Source organism: Anarhichas minor, unplaced genomic scaffold (assembly GCF_050575085.1).
Source record: "Anarhichas minor isolate MPS153535 unplaced genomic scaffold, ASM5057508v1 ptg000056l, whole genome shotgun sequence".
In the NCBI taxonomy this organism is placed as follows: Eukaryota; Metazoa; Chordata; class Actinopteri; order Perciformes; family Anarhichadidae; genus Anarhichas; species Anarhichas minor.
In genome coordinates, this window is record NW_027466502.1 from 350,001 (window position 1) to 362,500 (window position 12,500).

The following is a 12,500-nucleotide window of genomic DNA, read 5'->3' on the forward strand; positions in this document are numbered from 1 at the left end:
CCTCCCCTCTCTCTCCTCTCTCCTCCCCTCCTCTCCTCTCCTCTCCTCCCTTCTCTCTCCACTCACCTCCTCTCCTCTCCTCCCTTCTCTCTCCTCTCTCCTCCTCTCCTCTCCTCTCCTCTCCTCCCTTCTCTCTCCTCTCCCCTCCTCTCCTCCCTTCTCTCTCCTCCCCTCCTCTCCTCTCCTCTCCTCCCTTCTCTCTCCACTCACCTCCTCTCCTCACCTCTCTCCTCTCTCCTCTCCTGCCTTCTCTCTCCTCTCTCCTCCTCTCCTCTCCTCTCCTCCCTTCTCTCTCCTCCCCTCCTCTCCCCTCCTCTCCTCTCCTCCCCTCTCTCTCCTCTCTCCTCCCCTCCTCTCCTCTCCTCTCCTCCCTTCTCTCTCCTCTCTCCTCCCCTCCTCTCCTCCCTTCTCTCTCCTCTCTCCTCCCCTCCTCCTCTCCTCTCCTCTCCTCCCTTCTCTCTCCACTCACCTCCTCTCCTCTCCTCTCCTCCCTTCTCTCTCCTCTCTCCTCCCCTCCTCTCCTCTCCTCTCCTCTCCTCCCTTCTCTCTCCTCTCTCCTCCCCTCCTCTCCTCTCCTCTCCTCTACTCCCTTCTCTCTCCTCTCTCCTCCCCTCCTCTCCTCTCCTCCCTTCTCTCTCCTCTCTCCTCTCCTCTCCTCTCTCCTCTCCTCTCCTCTCTCCTCTCCTCCCTTCTCTCTCCACTCACCTCCTCTCCTCACCTCTCTCCTCTCTCCTCTCCTCCCTTCTCTCTCTCCTCTCCTCTCCTCTCCTCCCTTCTCTCTCCTCTCTCCTCCTCTCCTCTCCTCTCCTCCCTTCTCTCTCCTCCCCTCCTCTCCCCTCCTCTCCTCTCCTCCCCTCTCTCTCCTCTCTCCTCCCCTCCTCTCCTCTCCTCTCCTCCCTTCTCTCTCCACTCACCTCCTCTCCTCTCCTCCCTTCTCTCTCCTCTCTCCTCCTCTCCTCTCCTCTCCTCTCCTCCCTTCTCTCTCCTCTCCCCTCCTCTCCTCCCTTCTCTCTCCTCCCCTCCTCTCCTCTCCTCTCCTCCCTTCTCTCTCCACTCACCTCCTCTCCTCACCTCCCTTCATCTCTCCTCTCTCCTCTCCTGCCTTCTCTCTCCACTCACCTCCTCTCCTCTCCTCCCTTCTCTCTCCTCTCTCCTCCTCTCCTCTCCTCTCCTCCCTTCTCTCTCCTCCTCTCCTCTCCTCTCCTCTCCTCCCTTCTCTCTCCACTCACCTCCTCTCCTCACCTCTCTCCTCTCTCCTCTCCTCCCTTCTCTCTCCTCTCCTCTCCTCTCCTCTCTCCTCTCCTCCCTTCTCTCTCCACTCACCTCCTCTCCTCACCTCTCTCCTCTCCTCCCTTCTCTCTCCTCTCCTCTCCTCTCCTCCCTTCTCTCTCCTCTCTCCTCCTCTCCTCTCCTCTCCTCCCTTCTCTCTCCTCCCCTCCTCTCCCCATCTCTCCTCTCCTCCCCTCTCTCTCCTCCCCTCCTCTCCTCTCCTCTCCTCCCTTCTCTCTCCACTCACCTCCTCTCCTCCCTTCTCTCTCCTCTCTCCTCCTCTCTCCTCTCCTCTCCTCTCCTCCCTTCTCTCTCCTCTCCCCTCCTCTCCTCTCCTCCCCTCCTCTCCTCTCCTCCCTTCTCTCTCCTCTCTCCTCCCCTCCTCTCCTCTCCTCTCCTCCCTTCTCTCTCCACTCACCTCCTCTCCTCCCTTCTCTCTCCTCTCTCCTCCTCTCTCCTCTCCTCTCCTCTCCTCCCTTCTCTCTCCTCCCCTCCTCTCCTCTCCTCTCCTCTCCTCCCTTCTCTCTCCACTCACCTCCTCTCCTCACCTCTCTCCTCCCTCCTCTCCTCTCCTCTCCTCTCCTCCCTTCTCTCTCCTCTCCTCTCCTCTCCTCCCTTCTCTCTCCTCTCCCCTCCTCTCCTCTCCTCTCCTCTCCTCCCTTCTCTCTTCTCTCTCCTCCCCTCCTCTCCTCTCCTTCTCTCTCCTCTCTCCTCCCCTCCTCCTCTCCTCTCCTCTCCTCCCTTCTCTCTCCACTCACCTCCTCTCCTCTCCTCTCCTCCCTTCTCTCTCCTCTCTCCTCCCCTCCTCTCCTCTCCTCTCCTCTACTCCCTTCTCTCTCCTCTCTCCTCCCCTCCTCTCCTCTCCTTCTCTCTCCTCTCTCCTCCCCTCCTCCTCTCCTCTCCTCCCTTCTCTCTCCACTCACCTCCTCTCCTCTCCTCTCCTCCCTTCTCTCTCCTCTCTCCTCCCCTCCTCTCCTCTCCTCTCCTCTACTCCCTTCTCTCTCCTCTCTCCTCCCCTCCTCTCCTCTCCTCTCCTCCCTTCTCTCTCCTCTCTCCTCTCCTCCCCTCCTCTCCTCTCCTCCCTTCTGTCTCCTCTCTCCTCTCTCGTCTCCTCTGTTTCTGTTTCCGGTTGCGTGTGAGTGTGAGTGGTGGACGTGAGAGTGTCGCGGAGGTTTGATTGTATTTTCACTGCTTTGGGATTTGTTCCTCTGTTCCTCTGTCTCTGCACGTGATCAGGTGAGATACTGAGCAGTGTATTTATCGGTAGAACGTGTGATTAGTGGTGTTTGGTGTTGTTCGGGAGGATGGCGTCCTCCGAGACGCCACGCCCGTCAATCCGGCAGGGAGTCCGGGTAGTTCCACCGGATAGCAGCGTGTCAGTAGAGGAGGTGCTGCTGGCTGTCGGAGAGCAGGTGGGACATGACAAACTCTCCTTTGCATCTCGGATGAATAAAGCTGTGGTTGTGTTCGTGGCGAGCGAAGCTTATGTCCACAACCTGATAGAGAGCGGCGTGTTGATCAGGGACAGCTTCGTGCAGGTCTCTCCGCTCTCAGTGCCCTCTACGCGGATCACCGTGTCCGGTGTTCCGCCGTTTATACCGAACGAGCTGTTAGAAAATGAGCTGCGCAGGTTTGGAAAGTTTGCCAGCGGATTTAAAACAGTCAGTTTGGGGTGTAAGGATCCCAAACTGAAGCACGTGCTGTCTCTTCGGCGGCAGGTCTTCATGTTCCTGGAGTCACCTACACAAACACTGGAGGTGTCCTTCAGGGTTAAACACGGGGAGGGTTCATACATGGTGTACGCTAGCTCGGGACAGATCAAATGCTTTGAGTGTGGAGATGTAGGACACAAACGCTTCGCGTGTCCGCACAAGCAGCAGAGAAGCGCGGAGGCGGAGCCTGGTGCTGCGGCGGCTGTTGCCGGTGCGGTCGGCGGCGCTTCTTCGTCTTCTGCTGATAACAATAATGTCGATAAGGAGGATCAGGGCCAGTCTTACAACCAGCAGGCTTCTGTGGTGGCGCAGAACCTCACTACATCTGGTACCGAAGCACCACCACAGTCGGTAGAAGTGTGTGAAGAGGCAGCTACAGGTTCAGCAGGTGGAGATCTCACCATAGCCTTAGATGAAGGACAGAGTGTAGGGTCTGTGTCCAACAGCCAGCTGTCTTGTGAAGGAGAGGACATGGAGTATGAGAGTGAATCAGATGTTGCATCTAATTCTGAAACGTGCATTAAAGGCACTGATCTGTATTCACTAGAGGAAATAAACTCGTTTTTGGATGTAACTTACAATAGATCTGCAAAAGTGAGTGATTATTTCCCTGACATTGAGAAGTTCATACGATCTGTTGGGGTGGCGCAGAGAAAGGTGGGTTTGGACCTTCTAGATGGAAAAAAGCGCTTCCGCCTAAAGAAACACATCACAACCTTGAGGAAAGTAAGGAAAAGTGGAAGAGTTCAAAAAACTAAGACAGTTTAACATGATCATGTGTCACACGGGGTTTTCCACTTTCCACTGCTTACTTCTTATCTTGTCTTACCTCCTTCCATCCTCTGACCTTTCTATGCAGAGCTTCAATTTAGGGTCTTTAAACATCAATGGTGGGCGGGACGGGCATAAAAGAGCATTAATACAGGAGGTTGTAAATCAAAAAAGGTTGGACATCCTCTTTTTGCAAGAAACTCACACCATTCCATCAGATGAAGTAGACTGGGGTTTATGGTGGGAGGGCTCATGCACCCTGAGCCACGGCACCAATCTTAGTGCCGGGGTAGCCGTGCTGTTTAGAACAGCAGCTAATGCAACCGTCCTGTCTGTCACTGAGGTGGTGAAGGGTCGTTTGCTGATGGTGAGGGCAGAGATAGAGAGCTCGCTTTACTGCTTAGTGAACATATATGCACCGAATCAGGGGTCAGAAAGAGCACGCTTCTTTACTACGCTGCAAAACGAACTGCAGAGCTGCCATCAGGAGCAACTGATCATCGGAGGGGATTTTAACTGTACTCTAGACTTCACCATAGACCGGAATAGTGAGGAACCACACCCACAGTCAGCTCAGAGTCTCCACAACGTCATCACACACTTAGATCTGTTGGACACGTGGAGAATAAAACACCCACTAAACAGACAGTACACATGGGTTAGAGTCAGCAACGACAGGATTAGTGCAGCCAGGCTGGACAGAATTTACATCTCTCGCAGTCTCAGTTCCAGACTGAAGAACAGCACAATCAGTCCAGTTGGGTTCTCTGATCACCACCTCGTCAGTTTAGGCTTGATAACCTCACCAGGTGAAAGGGTTAGCTCCTACTGGCATTTTAATAATAAACTTCTACAGGACAGCACTTTTTGTCAGAGCTTTGGGGTTCTTTGGCAGCAGTGGAAAACTGAAAAAGTTCATTTCAGTTCTCTGAAACAGTGGTGGGAGGTTGGAAAAGCGCAGATCCGTGTGTTCTGCCAGCAGTACACCTCAAACGCCACCGCTATAATCAAGTCTGCTGTTAAAGACCTTGAAGCCAACATAAAGATCATTGAGGAGGGCTTCCAGAGAGACCCAGATCCTGGTGTGGGCCAACTGCTGAAGGAGAGGAGGTTGGAGTTGAGCTCCTTCCTGCAAGAGAGAGTGAAAGGAGCTCTGGTCAGGTCCCGTTTCCTCAAGTTGAAGGACATGGATGCCCCAAGCTCGTTTTTCTTCAACCTGGAGAGATCGGTGGCGCAGAGGAAGCGGATGACCTGTCTGAAGCTCCCAGGAGGCAGGATAACCACTGACCAGAGGGAGATGAGAACCCATGCCGTGGTCTTCTACGCTGCTCTTTTTGGGGAAGAGCAATCCTGTACGGAGAGCAGTAGGGAGCTCCTGGAGGGTCTTCCCCAGCTCAGTCCAGCAGAGAGGGATATGCTGGACGGAGAGCTGACGCTGGAGGAGCTGACGGTTGCAGTGAACCAGATGGCTTCAGGAAAGACTCCGGGAATCGACGGTCTCTCCTCGGATTTCTTTAAGAAATTCTGGAACATTATCGGTTCTGACTTACACTCTGTTTTGATGGAATGTTTTAAAACAGGATCACTTCCTGTTTCATGCCAGCGGGCAGTACTCTCTCTGCTGCCCAAGAAGGGCGACTTGGCCCTTCTTAAGAACTGGAGACCAGTGGCCCTGCTTTGCACAGACTATAAGGTGCTTTCCAGAGCCTTATCTAACAGACTAAGAGACTACCTGGAAGTGGTTGTAAATAGCGACCAAACGTACTGTATCCCAGATAGAACAGTTATGGACAATATCTTTCTCATCCGTGATGTGCTTGATGTATGTAAATTCCACGATGTAGATATTGGTATTGTCTCACTAGACCAGGAGAAGGCTTTCGACAGGGTGGGTCACGCATATCTGTTTTCTGCACTCAGGGCTTTTGGGCTTGGTGATGGGTTCTTGGCTTGGGTGGGTTTGCTGTACAGGGGTGCTGAATGTATGGTAAAAATGGGAGCTGGCCTGAGTCGACCGATCCCTGTACGGCGAGGGATAAGGCAGGGTTGTCCTATCTCAGGACAACTATACAGCCTCGCTTTTGAGCCTCTGTTGTGCAGGCTGAGAAGTCGGCTCAGTGGTCTGTCACTGCCTGGGTCCTCCAGTCTTTGTAGTCCCCTCGCTGTGTCTGCGTATGCTGATGATGTAAACATCTTCATTAGGGACCAGGGAGATGTTCTATGTCTGCAGGATGTTTTGTCTCTTTATGAGAGGGCTTCATCTGCACGGGTGAACTGGGAAAAATCTGAAGCTTTATTGGTGGGACAGTGGAGACATCAGACGGTGCCTCATCTGCCTGGAGGTCTTCAGTGGGGAAAAGAAGGTCTAAAAGTGCTGGGTGTGTTTTTGGGCTCTGAGGTTTTTGAGAAAAAGAACTGGGAGGGAGTTAAGGAGAAGGTGTGTGCTCGGTTCTCTAGGTGGAGATGGTTACTACCCCAGTTGTCATATAGGGGAAGAGTTCTGGTTGCTAATAACTTGGTTGCCTCGACTCTGTGGCACAGACTCATCGCGCTGACGCCACCTGGAGGCCTCATAGCAGAGATACAGAGGTCTGTCGTGGACTTCTTCTGGTCCGGCCGGCACTGGGTTCGTGCAGCAGCTCTCTATCTGCCTGTGGCAGAGGGGGGGCAGGGTCTCATCGATATCCAGTCCAGGATCGTCTCTTTCAGACTCCGGACTGCACAGAAGCTGCTCTATGGCTGTGGCCCCAGCTGGATGGACACGGCTCGACTGCTGCTGAGGAGAGCTGGGCGGTTGGGATATGATAAGCAGCTCTTTCTCCTACAACCTGAGGAAGTGGACTTGACGCCGTTCTACGGCTCTGTTCTGCAGGCGTGGCAGATTTTTAACATTTCACGTAAAGCTGATGAGACTCCGGGTGTGTGGCTGCTGGAGGAACCTTTGTTCTTCAACAGCTTCATTAGAACCCAAACGCTGCAGTCTGCCAGCCTGAGAACGCGTCTGAGAGAAGCCGGCTGCACTAAACTGGGACATTTGGTGAAGATGTCATTAACAGCAGCATCTATGGTCACCTTCAGGCAGAACACTAACATCACGTCTGTCAGGTTGACCAATAGAATAGTGGAGGAGGTCTGTGCCGCCCTGCCACAACGCCTGAGAGCAGTTGCAGGAAACTGTACTCTGTCTGACCAATGGGATGAAGAGAGTGAGTACACCCCCCCCACTCTGCTCATTGCCCCAGCGGTGGGGGACTGGCAGGGGGGAGGAAACAAGCTGCTGACGTTCACAACCCCTCACCTGGACAAGTTTCAGGCAGCAGAGAAAAAAGCTATCTATGAAATCTGTGTAAAGGTTGTGAACCTCCGCTCTCTGGCAGGGTTGACAGAGTCGAGGTGGACCGAGTTCTTTGGCCCAGGTTCTTCCCCGAGAGGCAGCTGGAGGTGCATGTACAAGCTGCCCGTTGAAAAACGGACAGCAGACCTCCAGTGGAGGGTTGTACATGGAGCTATAGCCACCAACAGATACCGGGCACACCTGGATCCACAAATTGGGGAGGAGTGTTATTTCTGCGGTCAGACTGAGACCCTGGAACACTTGTTTGTTCAGTGTCCTCGGCTCTCAGCACTCTTTGAACGGTTAAAAAGATGGTTTCAGGGTCTTGGACAGGTGTTTTCTTTCATGTTGTTCATCTTCGGTCCAAAATACTGCTCAAAACAGAAGGCTGTCCATACAATGGTAAACTTTTTATCTGGTTCTGCCAAGTTGGCCATCTGGTTGACACGGAAGAATCGGGCTCGGGGTGCCGGTAGTGAAGATCCGGTGAAAGTTATGGAGGGACTGTTGAAAGCCCGACTCAGGGTGGAACACACCTACTACCAGACAGTGGACGATTTACAGGCCTTCAGGGACAGATGGACTACTGGGAGCATTCTATGCTCAGTGGGTGCTGGTGGAGAGCTGGTGGTGAACTTCTGAACATATTGATCATTGAAATTGATTGTTTATTTGTTCTTTGGTGCTTTATTTTTGGTTATTTGTTTTTATTTTATTGATTTTCTGATTATTAAGTGATGATTTAGAGTGTTTCTGTTTTTCACTGCAATAGTGAAATAAAGGGACTTTTAAAAACCAAAAAAACCTCCCTTCTCTCTCCTCTCCTCTCCTCTACTCTCCTCCCTTCTCTCTCCTCTCCTCTCCTCCCTTCTCTCTCCTCTCTCCTCCTCTCCTCTCCTCTCCTCCCTTCTCTCTCCTCTCCTCTCCTCCCTTCTCTCTCCTCCTCTCCTCTCCTCTCCTCCCTTCTCTCTCCTCTCCTCTCCTCTCCCCCTCCTCTCCTCCCTTCTCTCTCCTCCTCTCCTCTCCTTTCCTCTCCTCCCTTCTCTCTCCTTTCCTCTCCCCCTCCTCTCCGCGTTTATCACACAATCTGAAGATGATGACGGTTGTTACAGCTTCTGGCTGTGATGAACGGTGTAGTGTTGGTGGTTGTTTGTTCTGGGGTTCAGAGAGTTAACTCTTTCTTGATCCTGCAGCCTTTGCAGAGCTGCAGACCGACATCCAGGAACTGACCAACGACATGGACGGAGTGAAGATCCCCTTCCTGGAGTACCGGACCTACACCATGAGAGTCATGTTCCCTGGAATAGAAGAGCACCCGGTGCTCAAAGAGCTCGACGTACGAACGGCACACAAACATCTCATTACTTTCATCCACAGAAGAAACCCCGGCACGTGTTACAGAAGCAGTCTGATCTGTTTAATACGTGTGTTGAAGCAGCGTCAGAGATGCTGTGATGCAGCTGTGAGCCTCTGTTCTCTGCAGACACCGATCACATTCACTCACATCCTCACAACTCGCTGTGGAAGGAGCTCCGTTCATCTGATGAGAAATAGCAGAAACGTTTCTTTATCTCCGTCTCTTCTCAGCGAAGCGACATGAGCTCAGTGTCAATCTGTATCTTTATATCTCATTTATTTCAAAAAAAATAAATGAGGTCATATTTTATACATATATCATTTGAATTATACGAATATATATATATATATAATATATACATTTTATATCAAATATGACCTCATTTGAATTATATATATATATATTATTTACATTTTTTAACATAACTCAGTCACAATCACTATGTCTGTTGCTGCTCTTTCTATTGATATGTCTCTAGATTCACACCAACACCATAATAAAGAACAATATTGACGTTATTTGTAAGAGCTTAGAGAACATTGCGGTGTTAATAATCAGACTGACTGTGAGATGTGCGTCTCTGTTTCAGTCTCCAGCGAACGTAGAGAAAGCTCTGCGTCTCTTCAGTCAGTTACTGAACAACAAGATGTTCCTGTTGACCTTCATTCACACTCTGGAGGCTCAGAGGTCGTTCTCCATGAGAGACCGTGGGAACGTCGCCTCGCTGCTGATGGCCGCTCTGCAGGTACCTCCTATAGCACATCTAACATTGATATTAACTGGTTATTAGGTGTTTAATACATGTTTTGTAGCGGTGATAGGTTTTAATAACAGTTAATAGGTGTTTTGTAGAAAGGGTTAGGGTTAGAAAATGTTAATAACTGTTTAATAGAAGTGTTGTTGATGGTAATAACTGTTAATAGATGTGTTGTTGATGGTAATAACTGTTAATAGAAGTGTTGTTGATGGTAATAACTGTTAATAGATGTGTTGTTGATGGTAATAACTGTTAATAGAAGTGTTGTTGATGGTAATAACTGTTAATAGAAGTGTTGTTGATGGTAATAACTGTTAACTGTTAATAGAAGTGTTGTTGATGGTAATAACTGTTAACTGTTAATAGAGGTGTTGTTGATGGTAATAACTGTTAATAACTGTTAATAGAAGTGTTGTTGATGGTAATAACTGTTAATAACTGTTAATATAAGTGTTGTTGATGGTAATAACTGTTAATAACTGTTAATAGAAGTGTTGTTGATGGTAATAACTGTTAATAACTGTTAATAGAAGTGTTGTTGATGGTAATAACTGTTAATAGAAGTGGTGTTGATGGTAATAACTGTTAATAGAAGTGTTGTTGATGGTAATAACTGTTAATAACTGTTTTGTATGTGGTGATAAGTGTTAATAACAGTTAATAGATGTTTTGTATGTGGTGATAAGTGTTAACAGTTAATAGATGTTTTGTATGTGGTGATAAGTGTTAATAACTGTTAATAGATGCTTTGTATGTGGTGATAGTTGTTAACAGTTAATAGATGTTTTGTATGTGGTGATAAGTGTTAATAACTGTTAATAGATGTTTTGTATGTGGTGATAAGTGTTAACAGTTAATAGATGTTTTGTATGTGGTGATAAGTGTTAATAACTGTTAATAGATTGTTGTATGTGGTGATAAGTGTTAATAACTGTTAATAGATTGTTGTATGTGGTGATAAGTGTTAATAACTGTTAATAGATGTTTTGTATGTGGTGATAAGTGTTAACTGTTAATATATGCTTTGTATGTGGTGATAAGTGTTAATAACTGTTAATAGATGCTTTGTATGTGGTGATAAGTGTTAATAACTGTTAATAGATGTTTTGTATGTGGTGATAAGTGTTAACTGTTAATATATGCTTTGTATGTGGTGATAAGTGTTAATAACTGTTAATAGATGCTTTGTATGTGGTGATAAGTGTTAATAACTGTTAATAACTGTTAATAGATGTTTTGTATGTGGTGATAAGTGTTAATAACAGTTAATAGATGTTTTGTATGTGGTGATAAGTGTTAATAACAGTTAATAGATGTTTTGTATGTGGTGATAAGTGTTAACTGTTAATAGATGTATTGTTGGTGGTGATAAGTGTTAATAACTGTTAATATATGCTTTGTATGTGGTGATAAGTGTTAATAACTGTTACTATATGTATTGTTGGTGGTGATAAGTGTTAATAACAGTTAATAGATGTTTTGTATGTGGTGATAAGTGTTAATAACAGTTAATATATGTATTGTTGGTGGTGATAAGTGTTAATAACTGTTAATAGATGTATTGTTGGTGGTGATAAGTGTTAATAACTGTTAATAGATGATGGGTTTATGGTAATAACTGTTGATAACAGTTAATAGATGTTGGATGGTAAAGAAGTGTTGTAGGTGAATAAATCAATCAATAGCTGGTTAGAAATTCAAAACGTTAAAAACAAGACATAGAATGTGACGTCTACATTGAACCATCCTAAGCATGAGGAGCAGTGGGCTGACTTGATATCTGTCTCTCAGGGTCGGATGGAATATGCTACAGTGGTGTTGAAACAGCTGCTGGCCGACCTCATCGAGAAGAATCTGGAGAACAGAAACCATCCTAAACTACTTCTGAGGAGGTCAGTGCACCTCCTTTAACCTTTATCCTTCTTACCTTAGACAATGAAATATCTTGGACTGTGTATGATCCACGGCATTGGTCCTGACCTGAGACCTCTGTGTGTTCAGGACGGAGTCTGTGGCCGAGAAGATGCTGACCAACTGGTTCACCTTCCTGCTGCATCGCTTCCTCAAGGTAACCTGTCGTCTCCTCGTTGGTTCACTTCCTCCTCCTCTTCTCTCTAATAGAGCTCGTTAAGCTCCTCCTCAGTCTGACCGTGACCAATCAGATCAGAGCTGTAACTTGATTTATTCGTAGGAAAATAAAGTGATTGGTTAAAATCCTGCTGCTGATGAGTTTAAGGATTAAACTGTTGTAATGAAGGAATTCAGACCTGACAGTCTCTCTCTCTCTTTGTCTCTTTTCTGTCTGTCTCTTTACCTGTCTGTCATCCTGTCTCTCCATCTCTCTGTCTGTCTTCCTGTCTGTCTCTCTGTCTATTTGTCTTCCCGTCTGTCTGTCTATCTCCCTGTCTATCCATCTCTCTAACTGCCTGTCTGTCTCTCAGGAGTGTGCAGGTGAGCCTCTCTTCATGTTGTATTGTGCCATAAAGCAGCAGATGGAAAAAGGGCCGATAGACGCGATCACAGGAGAAGCTCGTTACTCTCTGAGTGAAGACAAACTGATCAGACAACAGATCGACTACAAGCAGCTGGTAACAGACACACACACACACACACCTACACCCATACACACACACACAACTTTAGTGAAAACACTTTGGTCTTATTTTGTTGCATTATATACATTTATATCATTTATGTCCATTTATCCAGTTCAACAACCAATCGATAAAGATGTTTCACTGTGACAACACAGAGTGTGATGAAGTTCAGACGGACTCTCTCTCTCTCTGTCCCAGACTCTGATGTGCATCCCTCCGGAGGGTGAGACAGGTACAGAGGTCCCGGTGAAGGTGTTGAACTGTGACACGGTGACTCAGGTCAAAGACAAGCTGCTGGACGCTGTTTATAAAGGGATCCCGTTCTCTCAGAGACCTCAGGCCGACGACATGGACCTCGGTAAGAACTGTCTCACTGTCTCACTTCCTGTCTGAGGGTCATGACATCATGTGACCACGCTCTGTGTGTTTGTGATGTCAGAGTGGCGTCAAGGTCGACTGACCAGGATCATCCTGCAGGACGAAGACGTGACCACCAAGATAGAGAGCGACTGGAAGAGACTGAACACACTGGCTCACTACCAGGTGCACACTCACTGATACACACACACAGTTATAAAACTTTGGTTTTATAACTAAAAACAAGGTTTTGATTATTTGAATTATATTCAAAACAAATCTGCTCTTTCAGCTTTGCATGCTGGGATATCTGAAGGAGTCTTAAATGGCCGGGCGACATATATTT

General features: G+C 48.0%; 1 protein-coding gene across 1 annotated transcript in view; it reads left to right on the forward strand.

Annotated features, from left to right (window-relative positions):
* plxna3 (plexin A3) overlaps positions 1 to 12,500 on the forward strand; it is a 121,869-nt gene that overhangs the window by 104,966 nt on the left and 4,403 nt on the right. Inside the window, exons 25-31 of the mRNA XM_076076369.1 lie at positions 8,280 to 8,422; positions 9,033 to 9,188; positions 10,992 to 11,092; positions 11,202 to 11,268; positions 11,642 to 11,788; positions 11,996 to 12,155; positions 12,237 to 12,340. Of these exons, the coding sequence (XP_075932484.1) occupies positions 8,280 to 8,422; positions 9,033 to 9,188; positions 10,992 to 11,092; positions 11,202 to 11,268; positions 11,642 to 11,788; positions 11,996 to 12,155; positions 12,237 to 12,340 (878 nt within the window). The remainder of the gene's footprint in view (positions 1 to 8,279; positions 8,423 to 9,032; positions 9,189 to 10,991; positions 11,093 to 11,201; positions 11,269 to 11,641; positions 11,789 to 11,995; positions 12,156 to 12,236; positions 12,341 to 12,500) is intronic.